The 22,721-nt window shown below is 64.2% G+C and overlaps 3 protein-coding genes across 3 annotated transcripts; 1 reads left to right on the forward strand and 2 right to left on the reverse strand.

Moving 5' to 3' along the window:
* Positions 1–2,452: 2,452 nt before the first annotated feature.
* On the forward strand, positions 2,453–10,550 carry GCGR (glucagon receptor). Its single transcript, XM_032591103.1, has 14 exons — positions 2,453–3,107; positions 3,216–3,318; positions 4,052–4,159; positions 4,239–4,360; positions 4,462–4,568; positions 4,656–4,812; positions 4,901–5,060; positions 5,142–5,202; positions 5,461–5,530; positions 5,753–5,841; positions 5,962–6,100; positions 6,176–6,217; positions 6,557–7,724; positions 10,486–10,550. The coding sequence occupies exons 1-13, from the start codon at positions 3,045–3,047 to the stop codon at positions 6,785–6,787; spliced, it is 1,452 nt and encodes a 483-aa protein (XP_032446994.1). The 5' UTR covers positions 2,453–3,044; the 3' UTR covers positions 6,788–7,724; positions 10,486–10,550.
* A 696-nt stretch (positions 10,551–11,246) lies between these two features.
* Positions 11,247–18,524, reverse strand: MCRIP1 (MAPK regulated corepressor interacting protein 1). The gene is made up of 5 exons (XM_030295851.1): positions 18,467–18,524; positions 13,786–13,841; positions 13,573–13,691; positions 12,981–13,082; positions 11,247–12,770 (listed from the first exon to the last, which is right to left on the reverse strand). The coding sequence occupies exons 2-5, from the start codon at positions 13,791–13,793 to the stop codon at positions 12,706–12,708; spliced, it is 294 nt and encodes a 97-aa protein (XP_030151711.1). The 5' UTR covers positions 13,794–13,841; positions 18,467–18,524; the 3' UTR covers positions 11,247–12,705.
* Positions 18,525–19,156: 632 nt separating this feature from the next.
* PPP1R27 (protein phosphatase 1 regulatory subunit 27) lies at positions 19,157–20,026 on the reverse strand. The gene is made up of 3 exons (XM_030296765.1): positions 19,837–20,026; positions 19,601–19,751; positions 19,157–19,280 (listed from the first exon to the last, which is right to left on the reverse strand). Exons 1-3 carry the CDS (start codon positions 20,024–20,026, stop codon positions 19,157–19,159), a joined length of 465 nt encoding a protein of 154 aa, XP_030152625.1.
* Positions 20,027–22,721: the final 2,695 nt, after the last annotated feature.

Raw genomic sequence — 22,721 nt, forward strand, 5'->3', positions numbered from 1 at the left:
TGGAGGGGAATTGCACCCTGGCTGGCATCCAGGTCTGCCCCGCCCCACGGGGGTGGGGAGGACACGGGAGTCAGGCTTTGTCAACAGCCGGTGGCCCCTGATCCTGCCCTGGGGCCATGACCTTCCTGCTACTTGCTCTGGTTTCACGAAAACACCCCCCACCCCCACTACCTCACACCCCTTTGAGGCTGGGAATCCTCAAACCCACCCATTTGGATCAAGGGGCAAACAGGGGGTGACCAGTGCAACCAACCCATTCTGGGGCCCCTCCTCCAGTCCAGTCTGGCAGTCCTTCAGCTATCCCCAGTGGAAGCTGGTGGGATGGTGGCTGGGCCGTGAGCACCTAGGAGTGGTGCCTCGGCCAGGCTTGGGGCTGGGCACCCCCTGCAAGCCAGCCCAATAGGTGGTGTGGGGGCGGCGGAATCCAAGGGGGAAGGGGAAAGGGTTGGGAAAGGGGACAGGAGGTGAGCGGAGCAGCTGGGGAAGGCCACCTCGTCCTTTCCTAGCCCACCAGACCTCCCACGAGGCCCCTGACTCTGCCTCTCCGCTTGAACCCCTGCCCACCTCTCCAGCACTGAACTGACACTTGTGCGGGGGCAGTCCAGGACCGGGTCACCCGGTCCACGAAGGGAGGAGGCTCGGGTCCCTGGCGGGCCATGCCCCACCCCCGCCGGCTCAAGCTAGGGTAATAAGGTGGAAAATAGCTAGCTCTGGAACTGTGGCCGATGGGGGGCTGGGGGAGCCCCAGAGCCGCGTCTCCGCCTCTGACCGCCTCATCGTCTCGGCTTCAACCCTCATCCAATCCAGCAAATATTTATCCCGGGGCTGGATTTCAGTGCTCCCCCGCGGTAGGGCAGGGGCCTGGCCATGGTCATCCCGTGTGGCAAAGCTCATTTACTCCTCAAGATAGGGAAGCAGGGATCCTCATTTGTAAAGTGGGGAAACTGAGCCTCTGGGAAATTAAATTCTTTCCCCATGGTCCCAGAACCGGAACGGGGCTGGCACGCGACAGGCCCTCTGTTGTGGGGCCGGCCTGGCGTCTGGGTGCCGAAAGCCAGGGCCCGAGACCCTCAGCCTTGCACGGCCGAAAGTCAGCAAGGTGAGCTCCCCTTTTCCAGCCGGCTGCTCAGGTGCTGCCAGGCTTGTCCCGGCCGCCACCCCCAGCTGTGGTCCGAGGGGCTGTCCTTCTGGCGTGGAGCTCCTCGCTGGTCCCTGCGGCTCCGCCGTCTCCCCATCCCCGGCTGCGGGGCTGGGCAGGGAAAACCTACTGGGCAGCCCTTCCTCCCCGTGTCCCCTGCCTGCATCTTCGCTGTCCGCCGTGCCCCAGCCAGCCCTTGCCTCCCCCTCCCTGCCTCTCAGGCCACCCCTGCACCGCCCGAGCCTGCCCACCAGCCCCTCCTCTCCCTCCTGCAAGAGGCTGGCTCCTGCCTGTTCCTTACCCACCCAGCTCAGTGGCCGGAGAGCCGGCAAGGGGCAGGGCAGCGGACGGGGCTGGCCGATCAGCATCAGGAGATAAGGCCCCTTGGGCGACCCCAGGGCTGGAGATACCTGAACTGGCCCTCGTTCTCCACCTGCCTGCCACTTTCCCTGCCAAAAGGGTCCTCCACACTGTGGCGCCTCCGCTCCTGAGCCCTCAGCCTGCGTGTCCCCTCGCCTGGCTTGTAGACTGGGGACCGGTGACCGTTGGGTGAGGCTTCTACCGGGCTGGGCTGCACCCGTGGTCAGGGGCTGGGTCAGGAGCCCCACAGAAGTGCCCGTCCTGGCTCACTGAGCCCTCACCCCACGTGGTGACGTCTCAGGGTCCCCTTAGGGCTGAGGGGCGAATTCAGGGGAGCCCTAGGTTGAGCTGGCCCCACGAGGGCCCAACTGGACGCTGACGGGAGGAAGCTGAAACCTTCCACCTGCCTGCACCCCACCCCGCCCCCTCCCACCCCTGGCCGCTCACTGTCTTCCAGCCAACTGGTTGTCCATCTGTCCATCCATCCGTCCATCACTTGTTCACTCCTTGCCAGGGTGCCCAGAGAAGGGATTATCCAGGGCCCTGGAGGGCTCACGCAAGCCATTCCTAAGGGAGTCCACACCCAGGCCCTAAGGGGCCCCTCCCTCCTGCCCTCGGGGAATTCACTCAGAGCCAAAGACAGGCTCTGAAAGCAAAGAAAGTCGATCGATCTGCCACCCCAGATCTCCACTCAGACTCAGGCCAGGCCCAGGGCACCCCCTGCAGGCACCACCACGGGGGGGGGGGGGGGGGTCCCGAGCTTGGGCAGCCAGCCACCTGCATTATGTGCCCCAGGGGATCCAGGAAGCCAGGCCTGAGCCTTGGGTGGGGCCCAGAGGGTACCCCTCGACACCCCAGTCCTGGGAAGAGGGCACGTGTGTGACAGGGACCATCCTAGGCATGTGCCCGGCACTCCCGGCCCCTGGACGAGGCTGGGAGCTGGCCTGGGGCCACCTGGATAGCCACGGCACTGTGATGGATGGCCCTGGCACCCCGCCGCGGCCTGGCAAGCTGCCTTTCCCAGGGGCTAAGAATAGGTAGGGAGGATGGCAAGGGCCGAAGGGAGGAGGTGGGTAGCCAGGGAGGCTGCTTCGAGCAGCTTTGTCGTCAGGCAGGATGGTGACCGCCACCAGCATGGGGCGGGGAGACCTCCGGGCCTGTCAGAGCTGCAAGACAGACAGCCACCAGCCGTGGGAAACCCAGCTCCCCCCGGGGGAGACAGCACAGCCTCCACGACCCTGGGCAGCACCTCCTGGCACCGGGCCGGACCCCAACCCTGTCGTTGGCCAAGAGCGACTTCTGGCATCTTCTCCCTCCCGGCTCCCACTTCATCAACAGGACCAGAGGCTCAGAGGGGCGGTTTCAGGGAAGAAGAAAACCCCTCTGGTCGCAGCGGAGCCCAGCTGGGTCTCCTCACCCGTGGGGGTCCCTCCGCAGACCCCGCTGCTTCGACCCGACTTCCCCAGAGGAGCGTGCGTGCCCAGGAGGACCGCTTTGCCCCAGCCGCGCGGTCCCAGCCAAATGTGGGGGGCGGCCGCTCAGAGGCATGCCCCCCGCCCGGCCACACCGCCCCCACTTTCTCCCGCTGCTGCTGCTGCTGGCCTGCCAGGTGAGCACCACGGCCAGACGCCCCGCCAGCCCCCCCGGGCTCCCACCCACCGGCCTGCCTCTCCCGCTGATGCAGTCCTGTCCCCTGTCCCTTCACCTGTCCGCCCAGCCACAGGCCCCCTCCGCCCAGGTGATGGACTTCCTGTTTGAGAAGTGGAAGCTGTACGGTGATCAGTGTCTCTACAACCTGAGCCTGCTGCCCCCCCCCACCGGTGAGCCCCTAGCCTTTCACCATTCCTGCCCCCCTGCCCACCCTCCCCCCGTTTATAGGGGAGCTGCGGAAAGGCCGGTCAGCGACTTATTCAAGGCCACACACCAGGAAAGAAAAGAAACGGTCCAGAACTAGGAGCTACACAGTCCCCCACCTCCCCCTCCCCCCCCCGGTCCGCTGCTGGTCCCAGGGGTCATGTCTTTGCCCCCATGGAGCTTCAGGCCCAGTGGGCAGATGGGGTGGTGAGGGAGGCAGCCCACACGAGGCCCGGGTGCAGAGGGAGATGGGCCGTCGTGCGGCGCAGGCAGGGACAGGGGCACATAAGTTCTGAGGGTCACTCAGGGTCACCCGGGGCACAGCGAGGGATTAGGGCAGACCGGGAGGGAGGCCGAGAGCCAGAGCCGTTGTCCGATGGAGGGAGGGAGCCCGTGCTGGGCCGAGGGAAAGGGGATGTGAGCCACAGACTCGGGGCTGGACCCTGGAAGGAAGCCCACAGAGAGGGGTTCGGCCCCCAGAGAGGGAGGCGTTGCAAGGGGGCGCTGGGAAGAGGGACGAGCCCGGGTGGGTTTGGGGCACGTTGGAGACGGCAGGTGTGCAAGGGGAGTGGGGGAGGGCTGCGTGCTGGGGAGCAGAGGATGATAGGCAGGGGCTTCTAAGAGGAGGCAGGACGGACGGCCGCGTAGGCCGGGCCCTGCTGAGGGGCCCCTCCCAGCCCGCCCTGCTCTGCCTCGCAGAGCTGGTCTGTAACAGAACCTTCGACAAGTATTCCTGTTGGCCGGACACCCCTCCCAACACCACGGCCAACATCTCCTGCCCCTGGTACCTGCCCTGGCACCACAAAGGTAACTGTGGAGGGGCTGCGGGGCTTGGCCGAGGGGCCGGGCGCCAGGGGCCGGGGCTGACCGGAACCTGCCCCTCCAGTGCAACACCGCCTCGTCTTCAAGAAGTGCGGGCCTGACGGGCAGTGGGTGCGCGGGCCCCGGGGGCAGCCGTGGCGGAATGCGTCTCAGTGCCAGATGGACGACGACGAGATTGAGGTCCAGGTCAGCCCGCGGTGGGCGGGCGCGGCGGGGCCCCGGGGAGGGGGGGGCGGGAGGCGGGGCGCGGCGGCGCCCCAGCCCTGACCGGCCACCGCGCTTTGCAGAAGGAGGTGGCCAAGATGTACAACAGCTTCCAGGTGATGTACACGGTGGGGTACTCTCTCTCCCTGGGGGCCCTGCTCCTGGCCCTCGCCACCCTGCTGGGCCTCAGGTACGCCCGCCCACCCTGCCCGGCCCCCCTCCGCCCCCACCGAGGGAAGCGGGCCGGCGGGCAGGCAGCGACTCGCTGTCCCCACAGCAAGCTGCACTGCACCCGAAACTACATCCACGCAAACCTGTTCGCGTCCTTCGTGCTCAAGGCCAGTTCCGTGCTGGTCATCGACACGCTGCTCAAGACCCGATACAGTCAGAAGATCGGCGACGACCTCAGCGTGAGCGTCTGGCTGAGTGATGGGGTGAGCACCCACACCGGGCCTCCGGGCCTCCCGGCCCCAGGGCGGCAGGCGGCCGCGGGACCCGAGCTCACACCGCCCCTGCGGCCAGGCAGTGGCCGGCTGCCGGGTGGCCGCGGTGTTCATGCAGTACGGCATCGTGGCCAACTACTGCTGGCTGCTGGTGGAGGGCGTGTACCTGCACAGCCTGCTGGGCCTCGCCGCCTTCCCGGAGAGGAGCTTCTTCGCCCTCTACCTGGGCCTCGGCTGGGGTGAGTAGGCCGGTGCGGGGCGGAGCGGGGGGGGGGCAGGCCGGCCGGGGCCACGGGACCACAGCCGCCCCCTCCCCACAGGTGCCCCCATGCTCTTCGTCATCCCCTGGGCTGTGGTCAAGTGTCTGTTTGAGAACATCCAGTGAGTATGGGCCGGCCAGAGGACAGGGCTGGGGGCGGCCGCAGGGTGCTGGGCCGGGTGTGTGGGTGGTGGCCTGACGGCACTGTGGGCGGAGTCAATAGTCAGAGGGGGGCGCGGGGAGCGAGCCTGCCCAAGGATGGGGGTCACTTCCGGCCCTCCCCCTTCCTCTCCCAAGGCACTGACTAGACCCCCCCCCCGTGGGTGGGGGGAGGGGGTGCTGGGGGTGCTGGCGGGACCTGAGCCGGCCCCGCCCTGCAGGTGCTGGACGAGCAACGATAACATGGGCTTCTGGTGGATCCTGCGCTTCCCCGTCTTCCTGGCGATCCTGGTGAGGAAGTGAGGCACGGGGAGGGGTACGGAGGCTGCCGGCGTCTGGCCCCCGCCCCCTCCTCCTGGGTGGGCCCCGGGGGCCTGAGGAGGCGGACAACCTTGTTGGCCGCAGGGGGGGAGGCCCTGGCCCTCGGCTGGGACACCAGCCGGTGCCCGACCCCGGGCCGCGCGGCCGCCAGTGACAGGAGGGGCCGCCCTGAGCTCTGCCCTCCACACACAGATCAACCTCCTCATCTTCACCCGCGTCCTCCGCGTCCTCGTGGCCAAGCTGCGAGCCCGCCAGATGCGCTACACCGACTACAAGTTCCGGTGGGTGCGGGCAGCTTACGGACCCCGAGGCCAGGAGGAGGCGGGAGGGCTGGGGGCGCGGGGGACACCAGGGCCCCAGCGGGCAGGGCTGGGTCCGGCGGCTCAGGCTCCTTCCCACAGGCTGGCGAAGTCCACGCTGACCCTCATCCCCTTGCTGGGCGTCCACGAGGTGGTGTTTGCCTTCGTGACGGACGAGCACGCCCAGGGGACCCTGCGCTCCGCCAAGCTTTTCTTCGACCTCTTCCTCAGCTCCTTCCAGGTGCCCGCCCTGCCCCCTGTAACCACCCGGCCCCCTCCGGGCCTGGGTGAGGCCCTGACTGCCTCCTCTCTCCAGGGCCTGCTGGTGGCTGTTCTATACTGTTTCCTCAATAAGGAGGTAGGTAGGCGGGGAGGTCTGGGACCCGGCCTGCGGTTGGGGTCGGAGGGGAGCTTGGGCGCCCTGGCCTCACCCGTGCAGGGGGCACCCCCCACATCCATCTGCATTCACTGGCCACGGTCCCCGTGATGCCGGGTGCTGCCCCCCCCCCCGAGATGGTCAGCCTCGGCCTGGTGCCCGGGGGCGTGCGCGGTGAAGAGGGGGGCCCGGGAACCGGAAGACCCCAGGGGCCCGTGGTGGTGCAGCCCACCTTGTCTACACCCGGGCCGCCGGCCGGTCCTTCAAGGCTGGGAGGTCCTTCAAGGCTGGCCCGACCTGCCCCGCCCCCCCGCCCCCCAGGTGCAGTCGGAGCTGCTGCGGCGCTGGCACCGCTGGCACGTGGGCAACTCGCTGCGGGAACAGCGCCACGTGCACAGGCCCCCCGCCTCCGCCCGGCCCCGGGGCCGCCCCCCCAGCGCGAAGCTGCTGCTCTCCGGGGGCGGAGGCGGCAGCAACGGGGCCGGCCGGGACCCCTCCGCGGAGACCTGCCGGGTCAGCAGCCTCCCTGGGCTGGCCGAGAGCCCCTTCTAACGCCCCCGGGGGTCCCGGCCGAGGCCGCACTCGGGTGCTGAGAGAGGGCCCTGCTGACCCAGCCGGAGCCCAGGCTGGAGGGACGGGAGCCGGACAGCGGCCCCACCGTCCACCCGTGCCCCGGTGTGGGAGGTCTGAGAGCCTCCCTTCTGCCCTGTGCTGGGGGGGGGGGGCGGGGTGTGACGGGAAGCCGTTCTGTGAGCGCTGCCGGTGTAGCCGGTGTTTAAGGACGTGTGTACCCTCCAACAATAAAGAGTCTGAGTAGCGGCCGCACCCCGTGGGGAGCTGGGCTGAAAGAGAGGGCGGGGCCGGGCCCAGGGCCTCCCCACGGAAGGGAGCAGCCTTGGATGAGGACTGCAGCTGGTGTGCTGCCTCTGGGAGCCCCCCATTTTCCCGATAACTTGGAGCTGGGACCACTGAGGGGGGTCCCAAAGCGCGAGCGGTGGCTGACAGCGCCCCTTCCCGTCCCCACCGGAGCAGTTTCTAGCCACCCTCCCATGCTGGTTTAGGTGGGGCTCGCCCACACCCTGGGCCCGAGGGGCCGGCCCATTCGTTTTGGCTCCCAACCCCCAGAGGGTCACCATCAGCCAGCGGAGGGGTGTGAAGGGGCAGACGATGGCGGAGGGAAGTCGGCGGGCACCACACTCCTTCCGCCAACCCCGCGCGAATACCTCGGGCTCTCTCCTGGAGCCAGGGCTGAGCTCAGGCCCGATGGGGGCATCGGCAGACAATCCAGAACCGGATGTCCTCCACTGGCCGCTACTCGATCCCGGCTGTAACCCCAACAATTCACAGACCATTTAGCAGATGAAGTGGGGAGGAACGGACCCCCCAGAATTGAAACGGTCTGAGTGATGGCAGCAGCACTATTTTCCCAAGACCTCTGCGCCGTCCTGACGTCATCGCTTAGCAGAGAAGCCCGACCCGCTCCACCCAAGTGAGTGCAGCAAGGACACTGTCCGTGGCATGATGGGTGGGCACCCTGCTTGGCAGGCAGCAAGGGCTGGTGCTCACCAGGGAAGAGTGGAGTGTCCTACACAGGAAGAACCAGGCGGTGCACTCAGGTGGGGAACCCAATTGCTTGGGGAGCACCCCAAGGTCAAGGCTGCCATCTTGGGGATAGTGTATCTGACGGGGAATGGAGGCAAGTGCGGGAGGAGGAACGAGTGTGGGGATTGTGGTCACCCCTCCTGAGTGCCCATGCAGCCAGTGCGGTGACACCTGTTGGGCTGTGTGTCAGAGGAGAAAGGAGCCAGAGGAACAGAGAGCACAAGCTAACCAGCCTGCCAGGTGTCCCTGCCTCAAGGACCTGGGAGGTGACCACTGAGCTCTAGGGTGTGGGGTGCCCACAGCCCCCACAGGCCACGTGGGCTGGAGCTGCTCAGGCAGAGCGGGGCTAATTGGAGAAAATGAGAGGACAGAAGGCCTCTCAGGAAAGGTAAATAAAATTACTCACCCGCCAGGCACTGGGGCCCTCCCAAGGGGGCCTTCACCCTGTGCTGCCCACACCCACCGCAGGCCCGGATGTGACAGGGAGGGAAGTGGGGGGGGGGAGGTCAGGGAGGTGCTGGAGACAAGTTAGGGGAGATTGAGCTCTTGCGTGGCCCAGGGGGGGTCTCCAGCGTTACTGATTGATGGCAGTCTGCAGAGCCGACTGTGCCTCTGTAGGACTGGTGGGCAGTGCCAGCCATGCAGCTGGAAGACTGAGGGCCTTGACCTTGAGGCTTCAGGCTACCCCTTGTGCCAGGGCCTCCCAAGCCCCTGCCCACAGGGCACCCCTGCCAGCCCTTGATGCCCGGAAGCCTGCGTGGGCACAAGGAGGGCGTAAGCTCTCCTTCACGCCAGCTGAGCTCAGGGGTGGTGACTGCCTTGGGGAGTGTGCCACTCACCTAGTGGCCTCCTGACAGCCCTCCCTATCCTGACTCCCTCTGCCCTTATCCTCCTTCACCCTTGTCCCTGTCCCCACGGGAACTGGAGCAGACCGGTAGAGCTGAGGGTGGAGGCGGAGGTCTGGCAGGGGCTGGACCTGCCCAGCCAATAAACACTGGCTCTGACCAGGCAGCCCTGCAAGTAGGGAGGAGGGGGTGGTTCGAGAAACCCACTTTCTCACAGCCCAGCACCCCCGCCTCTCTCTGCCCAGGAGAATGAACACTCCAGGCCCTGTGCCTTCCCCATCGCTACCACAGTCCTTCACCTCAGGCCTTACCCCCAAAGAACACATGGGTACTGCCTTGCCTGTGTGCACATGCATGTGTGTGTACATACGCGCTACTAAAATGAGTGTGAAGAAAAAGAAAGAGAATACCTAGACTACAATAAACAGGGATCAAACCTAGGAGAGTTGAGGGGTCATTCCCCAGGATGGCAGCTCTGCACCAGAGTGCATCACTAGGTGGGGGGCAGACAGCTCCAGGCGAGACACCCTCAAGAGGACCAAAGTGACTAAACCAAGGGGAAATTTAAATGACCTGGTGGAGAATTCAGGACTTAATTAGTGTTAGTACATAGAAAACTAAGCAAATGAAAAAAAGAAGGCAATTAATAACTTCAAGGAAAACAAAAAGTTGGGCAGGACAGAAAAACAATCACAGTTTACCACATGGTTCAGCTTCAAATACAAACATAGACGTCATAATGTAAATACTCAACACTGATGTAACCAAAGGTAGGGGAGAAAAAAAAGAACTGTCTAGGAAGAATAGTGGATGGGAACGGCGTATGTGTGTAGTGGAAAATCAAGAAGGAACAGCATATGTTTGCTACTTAGAAATACAAGTCAAAGTACCAGCTGAAGAGCTGAAAAGGGTTGCCTGTGGGTGGGGGAGGGGTGGGAGAAGACAGAGGGCTGCTCTGGTCCACTCTCTGAGCTGCCTCAACCTCTTCCTGGACACTTTGGCAAGCCTCAGCCCCAGATCGTCCCCCTGCCTGCTCTTTCTCTGACCTTTCCTCTGCTCAGTCCCTTTTCCTGCTTCCTCCTCCCCTCCCTGACGGCCCTGCCCAGGGACCAGGCCACATTTCTCCTCCTCTCATCAATCTGTGAAAACTATCTTTCTAGATGATTCCCAATTTTATCTCCAGCCCCTGTGGCTCTCTCATATCCACACTTTGGACCCATCTTCCCACGTAACACCTCAAATCCCACAATCCACAGAGCTCCTCACTGCCCCACCCCCAGCTTCCTCTTTCTAGAGTTCACTGAGATAGCCCTAATAGGTCTCTCTCCTTCTACCCTGAAACTGCCTACAGTCCTTTCTCAACTTTAGCAGCCAAAGTGATATTACATCCAAGGTCTCTTCCTATGAATCCCATCAGGTCTCTGTATCTCACTTCAGTTTACAGAAACACAGGGGACAGAGGAGCCCGTTAGCAGAAGGAGGTGACTGGCCAAATCCAGAGTGTGGGAAACTCCACTTTGAAGCACCCCAGGGTCCTCAATGCCAAAATGGGGCAGGGCAGCTGTTAAGACTTAAGGAACGTGTCAAGCAGAGGCAGCTGATGCACTCTGCTTTCCCATCCTGAGTCTGTGACCCACCGAGAATGCATTTAGATAAGAGGGATGTGGACTGGGGGTTATTGTTCATGCTCAAGGCACATGAACATGCTCAATATTTACTAAATTAAAATTCTGATAAAACTAAAGTCCTAAAACTTGAATTAGGGCAGTCTCTTATAGGAGGCCATTTCATTCGTGAAACTAGGGTAATAAAACTTGCCCCACGGAGTCACGGACATCGAATGAAATGACGTACACACGTGCAGCATACAACGTGGAGAAACAGACGCAGCCCTGGCCCACCACGCTGCCCGCTGCCCTCACTGTTCCGAGGTGAGGCGTCTCCAGCCACTCGTAGTCAGCCGCACAACGCTGGTGAAGGCACCTCGGACAGGGAGGTGTCAGCACAGCTGGGGCTGGGCTCAGCCCAGAGGACCCATGCCCACCAGACGGCTGGGCCAGGCCAACAGGGAGGACTTCTGCCCAACCACCACCTCCCACTAGCTAGCATCCCTCCACCCCATGTCTGCCCCTTCCCCCCTGGTCCCAAGACCCCCTTTATGACCACAGAGTCCTCATCCACCGGTCATAATCTCCAAATGGACACCTGGACCCCAAGTTAGGGAAGGGGTGGTTCCACACCTAGCCGGCATGCCTCCTCCGATCTGCCCTGCCCCCACCCGTCCCCTGCCCCCCGAGCCACCCACCTCCCAGGTGCTCCCAGGTGCTCTGGGCAGACACCACAGGCTGAGGGCCTCCATTTCACAGAAAAGCTAAGTTTGCAGGGACGTGGAGAGTGAAAAAGGCTTCGAGGGGGTGTCCTGTGGTCCCCCCACACACAGTGGTGGGGTGTACGGGTCCACGGCTATCACCACTAGTGCACGAGGCCAGGGAGGGTAGCTGCGGGCACTCAAACCCTCTGCAAAACACCCCACGGGTCCCCAGGGAGCAAACAAGGCCACGTGGTTAGAGGCTTGGCTCAGGGCCTGGCACCAGCCAGCGCCCACTGGCAGCGAGCCAAGGCGGCTGTTTATTGCATGACCTGTCCTTCCTGTGCCCCTTCCCCGGGGAGCCCCCCTCCCCCCACCGGAGAAGATGCCTCCTGGAGCCACCTGTAGGGCCCCAGAATACTCTTCCAGGAAACAGTGTTCCCAAAATAAATTCCAGTTTGGCTTATCTGGGCCTGGCCTGCCAGGGCTTTCCAGGTTTGAAGGTCAAGTGCACTTGGGTCTCTCTCGGGGCTCAACGGCCACCCCTTCATCTGAACAGCAGCGAAGCCACTTCCCTCCGGGGTCCAGCACGGAGGTTCAGGGCTGCAGAGGGAGGCTGCTGCCTGCAGGGCCCTGCCCTTAAGAGGATGGTCCCCTGAAGAGCATAGAGCCACCCCAACCGATCTCTCCTCCAGAAAGCCCCACGTCCACCTCCCACGGCCCCCCAGGAGGCCTGAACCCCCCCTAGAGGATCCCAGGGATCAGATGAAATTTCTGGATTCTGGCGCCCGGACCGTGACCTTGGACCTCCAGCCCCGCGTGGGCTGCTGGGACAGGGGCCTGACAGACCAAGGGGGGCCGATCCAGCGCCACCCGCCTTTATTCACTGGTCCTTGGGCTTCAGTCACAGACACTTCGCTTTTGGAGAGCATAGGAAGAAAGGGGGGCCCTGGTGACCGTCCCAGCACACAGCACAGGGCCAAGGCCAGCCTCATACCCCTGCCCAAGGGGGCTGCTGTGGCCACAGAGCCACAGACAACAAGGGGCTAGGCCTGGTTGCCCAGGACCCCTTTTGAGCGGGTGCTCGCAACATCCCAGGCCCAGAGGGCTGGTGCCAACCCGAAGCTGATGCAGGGAAGGACAGGGCCAGTCTGGACAGTGGGGTGAAGAATTAGATGCTCCCCAACGTGTCCAGGCCAGAGAAGCAGCAGGAGTTGATAGGGATTACAACAGGTATGGAAGGGCCACCGTTGTCCTGCCTCCTGGCCACTTCAGGGCCAAGGCCAGCCCAGTACCACCAGCCTGGGAGACGGCACAGGCCCCCCAGGTCTCCCTCGTGACCTTGGAAGTGGCCGGGGGGCAGGGGGTGGGGGCAATGGAAGGTGACGGGAGGTGGAGGGGAGTCAGAGCCGAGGCCCTGGGGTGGGGGCAGGCAGCTCCGAGGAGACAACTACAGGGAGAGCAGGGGCTGGCAGGGCCCAGACCCGCCCAGGGGCAGGGGCAGCTCGAGACCCCCTAGGAGGAAAGGAGGGGGCTCAGGGAGGAAGGGCAGGCCTTGGCCACCAATCGTGCCCCTCCCGGTCCTGGGGTTGACAGCCCCCTGGGCACACGGCCCCTCCCCCTCCCAGGAACTGAGCCCACGGGAGACCAACATCGGGTGGCACCCGGTTCTCCCAGAGGCAGGGGGGTGGGGGGGTGGGGAGGGAACACCGGCTTCAGGACTTCTTGGCGTCAGGCGTGCTCCGGCGCTTCAGGTCACCCAGGTCGATGGGCTTGAAGGCTGTCAGGGAACGGGGCGGTCAACGGTGGCACAGATGGGAGACCGGGCCCGGGCCCCCCATCCCGTACCTGCCTCTGGAAGCCCTGGGCCCGGGCCCGTGCTGCCAAACCGCGTCGTGAGTGGGCAGCCTTCTTGCCCTCCGCCCTCCACCCTCCGCGGCGCGGGGCCCCTGGCCGGGCCCCTCCCTCCCGGGTCGTCTTCCCCACTCACTCTTCAGACTGGGGTTGGGGACCTTCTCCACGTACTCCTCCACCAGGCCCCGCTCGCTGCCCGACATCTGGCTCCGCAGGTCTCGCTCCACTCCCTGCCAGGCTGCGGAGAGCAGGGAGGACGTCAGATCCCCCAGCGCACCGGGCGGTGGCAGGCGGAGCCCACGCGCTCAGCGCCCTCGCCCCTTCCAGCCCTCAGAGCTCCGCCCCTCGACACGAGACACGCGGGACCCAACACACGGGACCCGGCAGCTCTCCTCCAGGAGGCTCTGGGCCTCTCCCGCCTCCTGGCACACTCATCACGCTCACGCTCATATGCCCCGGCCACACTTCTGGACACCCCTGGGTCCTCCTGGGGGGCACTGTCTGCCCGTCTTCCACAACGGTCCCCTGTCCTCAAGTAAACCTGGCCCGCTCCAAATGGGGCCTGTCCTAGGAGCTGCCCGCCTCCCACTACAAGGACCGGGTCTCCTCACCAGACAAGTCCCCAGTGACCCCAGCTGCCGGGCCCCTGAAGGCCAGGGGAGAGCCCGTATCCCGGAATGGCAAGAGGGGGGTTCTGGAGAGTTCCCGGCTGGCGGTGCCCCGCGTACCTTCATAAATGAAGCGCACATTCTCCTCGTGGGCTGGGGTGAAGATCTCGCTGCTGCTGGGGGGAGAGCGGGGGCTACTGTTCCTCTTGCCGTTGTAGACGACTCTGGAGACGGGGGAACTGGGGGGTGCCCAGCACGTGAGGAAGGGCTGGGGGCAGAGTGGGGCCCACCCCCGGACCCCTGGGCGAGGCCGCTCCACAACCCGAGACCCACCTGGTCATCGCGGGGGTGTCTGGTCCTCACGCTCCGCTGCCGGGTCCCCTCGGCCTCTAGAAGAGAAGCCCAGACCCCAGAGGTGGGACAGAGTCGCGCCTCCTCCCTCAAGCTGCCCACCGGGGTCCCTCAAGGCTGGGGCGCAGCCCCAGTGTGGGCAGAGTCAAGCACGTGGAGGCTGGGGGCCAGCAGCCGGCACCTGCGCTCAGAGCAGCCTCGGTTCTGGGCAGATCCCCACGCCTGGGCCCCCGCGACCCAGGGAGCCCCTTCCCCCGCAGTCAGGCAGCTTGGGAAGGCGCCGGCAGCAGAGCCCAGATGCCCCCTTTCCAGAGTCCCGGGACACCTGTCAGGGAAGCATGGGCCTGCGGGAAAGGGCTGCCACCATCCCAGTGAACCCCACCTCCGCCCTCACTGCCTGCGGGGCCCGGGGGCTGTCTGCACTGAGCCTGGTTCCCTGTCTGCGGGGCCGTGCTTCCTCAGTGAGGAGCCGAGCAGAGCCGGAGCTTCCTGGTCCCAGAGGCCGGGGCGCGAGTGAACTGGGGCCCCGGACACAGAACCCAACGGGGAAGGAGGGCCGGGGTAAAGGTGCGAGCCTGGAAGCAGCAGCTGGGCCTGACCGAGGGACCGAGACCCTGGGGTGCCGCCTGCTTGCGGCCATAGCCCCGGGCGGGGGTTACTCTCGGGCTCGCTCTAAAACCAGCCAGCTGGACAGGGTTCCCTCTCTGGTGGACGACACAGCACAGGGTGAGGATGCCGCCTACTGCCCACACGGGGCCGGTCCCAGGCCTGGCCTCGGGACGGGACAAGCCTAGGTGCCAGGGGCGGACGGAGGGGGCCCTGAACGCAAGAGCCCCCGCCCCTGCGGCCCCAGCGTGCAGCTACAGGCCTTCCCCGAGGGCTGGAGCGGCGGGACGCTGTGGACACCCGCTCTCCGGTTCGCTCGCCGTCTCACCAATGATCAGGCATTTGAACACCCGCACAGCTGAACGCAAGCCCACGCGGCAGAGCAAGAACAACAACAAAAAAGCACAGAACCAGCTTCCTGGAGGGTGCGTGCAACCCCGTGCCCCTCCCTCACAAAGTGACGTCTTCTTTCTTGGACTCAGGGGCCCCCCTGCCCTGGTCCTGTCTCCCAGGCGCCGGCCCCTGGAACACCAGAGCAAAGAGGGAGCCCTCTCGGGCCTAAGGGTGCGCTGGTCGACCCGGGGGGCTATCGGCAGTGGGACACGGCGGGGAAGCTCCGGTCCTGCCACAGGATGGCCCCCCGCCTCAGCCAGGCCCCCCTCTCCTCCTGTACTTTGCTCTCCTCAACCCCGGAGGCCACTGCTCAGGGCACCTGCCTTCCCAGCCTCACCCGCCCCAATTCGGGCCTCTCCCCGCACGGCAGCCTCTGCCTCTTCTGGCCACAGCCTCTGGGGGCCACCCAGCCTTTGTGGGCACTGTGGCGTCATCTCAGGGCCTCCTACTCACCCTCTCGGGCTAACTCAGGTGCTCACCCCCTCCTGGCTCCGGTCGCCCTGCCTGCAGGCACGTGCCTAATGGGGTTCTCTGGACACCTCACCAGCTCCCCTGTCCCTGCAGACCTAAGGCCAAACCCGGGTTGGGCCCAGAGCAGCGGGCCCGCAGGGCTGTGCCTGAGACCAGAGCCCTGGACCCACAAAGCACTCGGTCCCCACACCAGGGACCCGGCCCCACTGCCTGCTGGGCTTCCTGACCAAACCAGGAGCAGGATGAGGTCACATCAGTTCCCTGTCCCAGGGCTGTGCATCTGTCAGCAAAGGCCCGCCTGTACGGACATCCTACTTTAGCTAAGGAGGTTTCTGCTACTCTGGAAAGACAGGACTGGCCACACAGTCAGCAGGTTCTCACCCCCTGGGGACTTGAAGAACGAGGCTAATATAACATTTATGGGCGCCGCCTTCCGCCTCCTTCTGCAGCAGAAAATCACACCCCACCCAGCTGACGGCCACAGCCTAGGTCCTACCAACCCGTCTTCCCAGGAACATCTGGGTCCTCCCGCTCCCTCCAGAGCTCAGCTTCGGGCCCTGGGTCTTCACCACCAAGACCTTGTACTGCCCCGCCCCCCCCCCCCCCCCCCCCGGGTCCTGCCACCCGGCAAGACTCGGGGACACTGAGAGACTTCTCCTGGAAAGAGACCAGGAGCCTGGTGCCTTCCTGGAGACAGAAAAGACAGTGACCCGCCACTCGCTCACCCTCATCACCTCTTCCCATCTGCAGCCGCCCCTCCTCCATCTACCACCCCCCACAACACGACAGCCAGCTGCACCATTATCCCCCACCCTTGTCCTAATTCCCCTCCCCAAATAATTCCCCACCCTGCACGCCCTGGGCCCTCTAAAGCCATCAAGCCCTCAATCTGGCCCCAGTCCATTTCTTTAGGTGTCACCCATTGCTGGGCCCACCCACACACATAGTATAAACAGAGCCGTCTCTGCCAGCTGCCATCACCACGGAGAACCACACGCGAATGCCCCCTTTGTGCGCCTTGACTCTTATCCAAGCCAACGGCAGGGCCCACGGCAGGGCCCAGAACCATTCTGTGGCTGGAGATCATCCACCCCCTGCTCTGCTGCCTCCAGGGAAATCCCTCCCTCTCCGGACCTCAGAGAACCCACTGAAGCCAAAGCAGCCCCCGAGATGGCTCGCCAGGTTCTCCCGCTTGACCGGGACCCCAGCACAACCACGTGGAGCTACCACCTCGAACGACACCTCTGTGGCTCCTCATCCAATAGGACCACAGACACGCCCTCAGACAGGACCGTCCTAGGAAGAGCGCGCTAACTGGGCACTTCTGGGAGCGGAAGGGCCACTGCTGACCACAAAGCACGACTGTGGACAGTGCTGGACACACCGAATGCAGAGCCAGCCACTCAGAGGAAGGCAGAGGCCCAGGAAAGTCCAGCATATGTGAAGAGGCTGCGGTACCGCCAGCCACAGCAAGCACTTGCTACGGGCTGGTTACAGGCTTGCTGGGCACAGCAGCCCGGCACCCAGCAAGGCAGAGTCTGAACCCCAAGGAGCCCTAGCCTCTGAGCCTCCGGGGCAGCAGACAGGGCCAGGCCCCGACAGCTCAGCCGACCTGAGCCCTCCGGAGCCCACCACTGCCCTTGCCTGCACCCCTGCCAGGTCCCGGGGCAGCCCTGACGTCAACGTGGCTGTGCTCAGAGACAAGGAGGGAGTCTTCCAGATGAGTGAATTTTGTACCTTGCCCTGCCATGGGAACCAAGGACTTCAGAGACCTCCTAGGGGAAGGCAGGCCACTGTGGGGGGGGGGGGGACCCAAAGCCCAGCCTCTGGCCACCCAGTCTCAAATTCTCCGCCCCACCCCCCCCCCCCACAGCCATATGCTTTAGGACAGGAAAGAAGATGCTACTCTGTTTTCCAGAAAAGTGACAATGAGTATTCCAGAATTAGAATCGGTGATGCAAATGGTGGGCATTCCTTTAGAATTTCCGATGTTAAATTTTCTTAGATTCCGCTTTCCCATCACATCCTGTGTCTTCGTGGTACTCAACAGTTTCAGCCACTAAGACGTCTAGAGATGATGTTACCCCAACAACAGCCAGAATACTGCTGTACCCCACGTCCAACAGGGGCTTTCCCTTGAAGACCCCTCAGGCCAAGCCCCTAGCACTGCCCCACCCCCACCCCCTCTTTTCTGGCTGCTGGCAGCCGCTCCCATCCCCAGCCAACAGACCAGCGCGAGCTGTGCACCCCCCACCACGTGACCTGGAAACCTCAGCTCACCCCAAATCAAGCCCACGCCCCGCTTCCTCTCCTCCCCACTCCCACTCCTCTCTTAAAGCTCTCTACCCAGGACTCCCTCACTGCTCACCACAGACACCTCAGGGCCTTTGCTCAAGGTGTCCCCTCTGCCCAACACGATCTGACTCATCCTTGGGAGTCAGCTACAAGGCAGCCTTTTCTTGGAAGTCTCCCTGGGGCTGGGCGGAGAATACAACTTTTGCACCTCCGTATCATCTGATGTTTATGACAGCCCGGTGGCCTTCGTGATTAGAAAGCCGACCCCACACGGCTTCCACCCCATCTCTGGAAGCCCCCTACGGTGGTCAGGCCCTGCAACCCAGGGAGCTCCCCGAGGGCGGGGCAGACGCAGGCCCGTCTTCCCCCGTTTCCACCCTGCACCTGGCACCGCACCACCTGGCCTGCGGAGGCCGGGGCTGTGGGAAAGGCTGGATAACGGAGGGCAGGGAAAACGGCGGGGGGCCTGGCCAGCTGCATTCCAAGAGCCAAGGAGCATCCTCAGGAATGCTCCCTTCGGAAAGGGGGGAAGGCAGGACATTTGTCAACCACCGCGGCGGCAGCTTCAGAGAATGGAAAGGGCGGGCCCATCGCTGCCCCTTCCGCGCCCGTCTCCCCCGGGGGGACCCAGGCGCCGCGTCCCGGGACAGGTGCGGACCGGCCCCGCCACGTCCCCACGCCCCCTCCTCACCGCACCGCCCGCGGCGGGATGCGCGCCCCCCCCCCCCGCCAGCAGGCCCAGGGACTCAGGCGCAGCGGACGGAGCGGGGCGCCCGGTCCCGGCCCTCCGCGACCCCGCCCGGGCCCTGCCCTCGCGAGCCGCCGAGCCAGGGCGGGTCCCGGCCGCGCCCGCCCCGCCCCGCCTCCGCCCCCGCCCCCGCCCCCGCTCCCGCCTCACCTCGCCCGCTCGGCCACCGCCGCCGCCGCCAGCTGGGGCCCGGCCGGAAGTGACGCCACCACCGCGCGCGCAGGCGCAGGCGCGGGGGGCACGTGACCGGCGCGCGCGCCTGGGGGCGGGGGCGGGGCGCTGGGGGCGGGGCCAGAGAGCGGGGGACGGCGGTACGGGCGCCTCCGGTTTCGTTAGGTCCGGGGTCGGCGGGGTACCCGGGGGGGGGGGGGGGAGCGGCGGGAGCGGGGGCTGCAGAGCCGAGGGGAGCGGAGCTGAGGGCTGGGGACGCTGGGGTTCTGGGAGTCGGGGGTCGGCGGGGTCAGAGACCTCAGACCCCGGAGCTCCGAGACGCTGGCTCCCTTCCCTGGCGCTGCCCCCTGCACCCCCAAGCCTGGCGCTGGGATGGCAGGGCCCACTGACCACCGGAAGCGGGAGAACCGGGACGGCCCAGTGCCCAGTAATCAGGCTACCACCAGGGGCTGGGGAATGACGTTTATTGAAAAAGTAAAAAGTGTCACGATAAAAAAAAATTCACCTGGAGAAAAAGCCAGGCCAGAAGCGTGGGGGGTGGGGGTTGTGCCCAGGTACGGGCTCCTGGCCAGCTGCCGCCCCTACCGGTGGGGCAAGTCCTCGTACGTGGGGGAGGTGGGCACCCAACTTCTCTCCGGAGGGCCAGAGCCCTGGGGTTCAGGGCTGGGCTCAGTCCATCCGAGTCCCTTGGAAGAGCTCCACCAGGTCCTTGAAGTCTGGGTCGATGAGGTCTGAAGGCAGGTCTCCATCGTCGTTGGCTGCGTCTCTGTCTGCCCCCAGGGAGATGAGGTACCTGGGGTGCAAAGGTTGTGGTGGGGGGAAGGCGGCCTGCAGGATGTTCACCCCAACCCCGGGGTAGCGGGCTGGAGTCCTGGCGTGCGCCTTTTTAAAAAAATGTTTCCAGGAAGGGTGAAGAGGAAGAAACTTTATCCTCCAGAAACAGTGGCTGACTTTTCTGGTTTGCTCTAGGGAAGGCAACAGGGTAGAAAGGAGATCCTAGAAGCTCTTAGGGCTCTTAGCTCTACTGCCAGGGCCGCCTTTCAGGAGACCACATCCTGGAGGCCACCTGAGGTCAGGGCATTTGGGATGAAGCCCCCGGCCTGGCCCTCTCACCTGGCTATGTCAGGGTACCCGTCGCTGCAGGCGATGTGCAGGGGCGTCCACCCAGTCTCGTCTCGCTGGTGAATGTCAGCTCCGTACTTGACCAGCAGCTTCACGCACTCCAGGTTTCCAGAGAGCACGGCTTCGTGCAGGGCGGCCAGGCCTGGGCAGGGCAGGGCGGGAGGGGTCAAAGCTGAGGTCTTCCCCCAACACCCCACAGACCCTCGGCTGGCCCCACAGGCGCTCACCTGAGGGGTGGATGGTGTCCAGGGTGACTTTCCGAGCCCGGATAAAGCGCCCTACCTGCTCCAGGTCACCCTGGCGGATGTGGTCTAAGAACAGGACGTCGTTAGGGAAACGCACGCTGCGATCGGCCAGCATCCGCCGGCGCCGATGTCGTGGGCTGTATCGGGCGTAGCGGCCGGTCCTGCTGGGCATCCTGGGGGCTGTGGTGGGTCCACCTTGCGGGGACCCTACTGCTCGGGGGAGGGACGTGTCCGGCCCGGATCAGACAACGCATACAGGCTCTTCCTGCGCCACCGCCGCCCCGTGCTCTCCTGTGATGAGGCCACCTCCCTCTTATATAGGGCCCGCAGTGCTATATAAAGCTGCGCAGTCATGCTCACACCGGGAGGGGCTGAAACAGAGCAGCTCTGCCCTGCACACAGGATCATGTTTAGTGGCTCGTCTTTCAGCCCACCTGTCGCTCTGCCCCGGCCAAAGGGGTCAGATCCTCCCTGGCCACTGCTGTCTGCCCCACAGCTGGGCCTAGAAGGTGCCTTACAGAGGGCAGGAGAAGGCACTAGAAGGACGGGACCCATAAGGACGGCAAGCGGGTACCAAGGTCATGGAGAGGGCCCAGGCATCTCCCACAGTCCTGGGAACTCAGGGAAAAGGCCCGAGGTCTGGTGGGGGTGGCTGCTCCCACCTCCTGAGAAGCAAGGGGCTGCCCACATCTGAGGAAGCACAGGGTCCCGACCATGCCAGCACAGGTCCAGCCCCACCCATGTGCGCCCCTGCCACCTGTCACCTTCCAGCTGGGCCTGCACCACCTTGCCCTCCCGCTGGGAACCTTCCCAGGTTAGAATGTAAATAAATGTCTCTGCTTCCACTAGCCCATCCCACCCGGCCCACCAGGTAGCCCTCCCCACACCGCCCTCATTTCCTTCTAGCCCCGTGCCCTCCACCCCCATTTCCTCTGGCTCCAGGCTCCTGCCGCTGACTGCCAAGGACACACATGCTCACGCCTGAGGGAGCATTCAGTCTGCTCCCCTCGGAAGGGCCGTCACGGCCCGGGTGGCGTACGCACTCTGCCTGGTCCGGGCTTCCCTGTAAGAACGTAACCAGTGCGATGCGTCGAAGATGCCCGGCAGGCTGGGCCGGCGCTGGCAGTCCACCGCAGCAGCCTGTGTCCAGGGGTGGCCGAGACTTTGGTGGGGAGAAGAGCCAGTGGAAATGAGCCTTGCACACAGTAGCAGAGCTGGGCCAGGAGCTCACGGGATCGGGGGGGGCAGCGCCCGCAGCACGTGCTGTTGGCTAGCTGGGTGTGTTTGGGCTGCTGTAACCAAGTGCCAGACTGGGGGCTGAAACAAACTTTATTTCCGGGGCACCCGGCTGGCTCGGTCAGTTAAGCGGCCGACTTCGGCTCAGGTCACGATCTCATGGACACTGAGTTCGAGCCCCACATCTGGCTCTGTGCTGACAGCTCAGAGTCTGGAGCCTGCTTCGGATTCTGTGTCTCCCTCTGTTGCTCTGCTCTGTGTCACTCGGTCTCTCAAAAATAAACAAACATTGGGGCGCCTGGGTGGCGCAGTCGGTTAAGCGTCCGACTTCAGCCAGGTCACGATCTCGCGGTCCGGGAGTTCGAGCCCCGCGTCAGGCTCTGGGCTGATGGCTCGGAGCCTGGAGCCTGTTTCCGATTCTGTGTCTCCCTCTCTCTCTGCCCCTCCCCCGTTCATGCTCTGTCTCTCTCTGTCTCAGAAATAAATAATCGTTGAAAAAAAAATAAAAAAAAAATAAACAAACATTGAAAAACAAAACAAAACTTTATAGCCTCATGGTTTTAGAGACGGGAAGTCCAAGATGAAGGCGTCAGCAGGACTGGTTCCTTCTGAGGGAGAATCCAGGCCCCCTCCTGGCTGCTGGTGTCTGTCTTTGTTCCCTGGCTTGTAGAGACATCACCCCATCTCTGCCTTCATGTTCACACGGCCTTGCCCCTGTGTGTGCCTGTGTCCAAATTTATAAGGTCACCAGTCGTTGGATTAGGGGCCGCCCTACTCCGGAATGACCTCGTCTTGTGCGACCACATCTATGACAACTGAATTTCCAAATGAGATCACATTCTGAGGTCCCGGGGGTTGGCACTTCAACTTAGGAATATTGGAGGATGCAGTTCAAGCCATGACGTTGGCGAGAAGCCCCCGGGGAGTCTCTGGAGTCCTGAGTAAGGACAGAACCAAAGCTGACTGGCACTCTTCTTGGGGGTGGGGCCGGCCACCTGGTCACCGGCAGCCTTGCATCACCAGGCTGGTCTCCATCCAACAGAACCAAATCAACAAATGTATTTAACACCCTCTAGGTGCAAAGCCTTGGGGCCAAATGCTGTGGAGAAATGGGGCACCGCCTAAGACAGACTCCCTGCCCTGACAAGGTTTTTCTCGGCTGGTCTCAGAGCCCCTACCTGCTGGCCGGGCCTGGCCACCATGGAAGCCTCCTCCCAGGCCAGGCCCTGCAGGGCCCCCAATCCAGGGGTGGTGCCTGGGGTTCCTGAGCTCCAGGGCTCAGAGGACGGTGCTGGGTGATCTTAACTCCTAGTCACCTGGGAGGAGTCAGTATACTTTCTTCTGGCGTGTTTACAGGAGAAAACTTTCCTTTGATGTGAAGATGGCCTGTTCTGGTGTCGTGGAAAGTTCTGTCTGCCCTCCCTGCTCAGGGGATCAAATGAAAGAAGGCTTTATGAAGCTGCCACCCAGGCCTTCCCGAGAGTGGCCAGGCCTCGGGCTGGAGACAGGCCCCGTCCTACCGAGGTGAGCTGAGAGCTTGGGGGTTTTGGCTTTTGGGTTTCAGCTTGGGCCACAGAAGGGACTGGTGCCCAAAGCCCCCCCCCCCCCCATTCACAACAGACTCCCCTGAA

Source organism: Lynx canadensis, chromosome E1 (assembly GCF_007474595.2).
Source record: "Lynx canadensis isolate LIC74 chromosome E1, mLynCan4.pri.v2, whole genome shotgun sequence".
NCBI classification, from domain to species: domain Eukaryota; kingdom Metazoa; phylum Chordata; class Mammalia; order Carnivora; family Felidae; genus Lynx; species Lynx canadensis.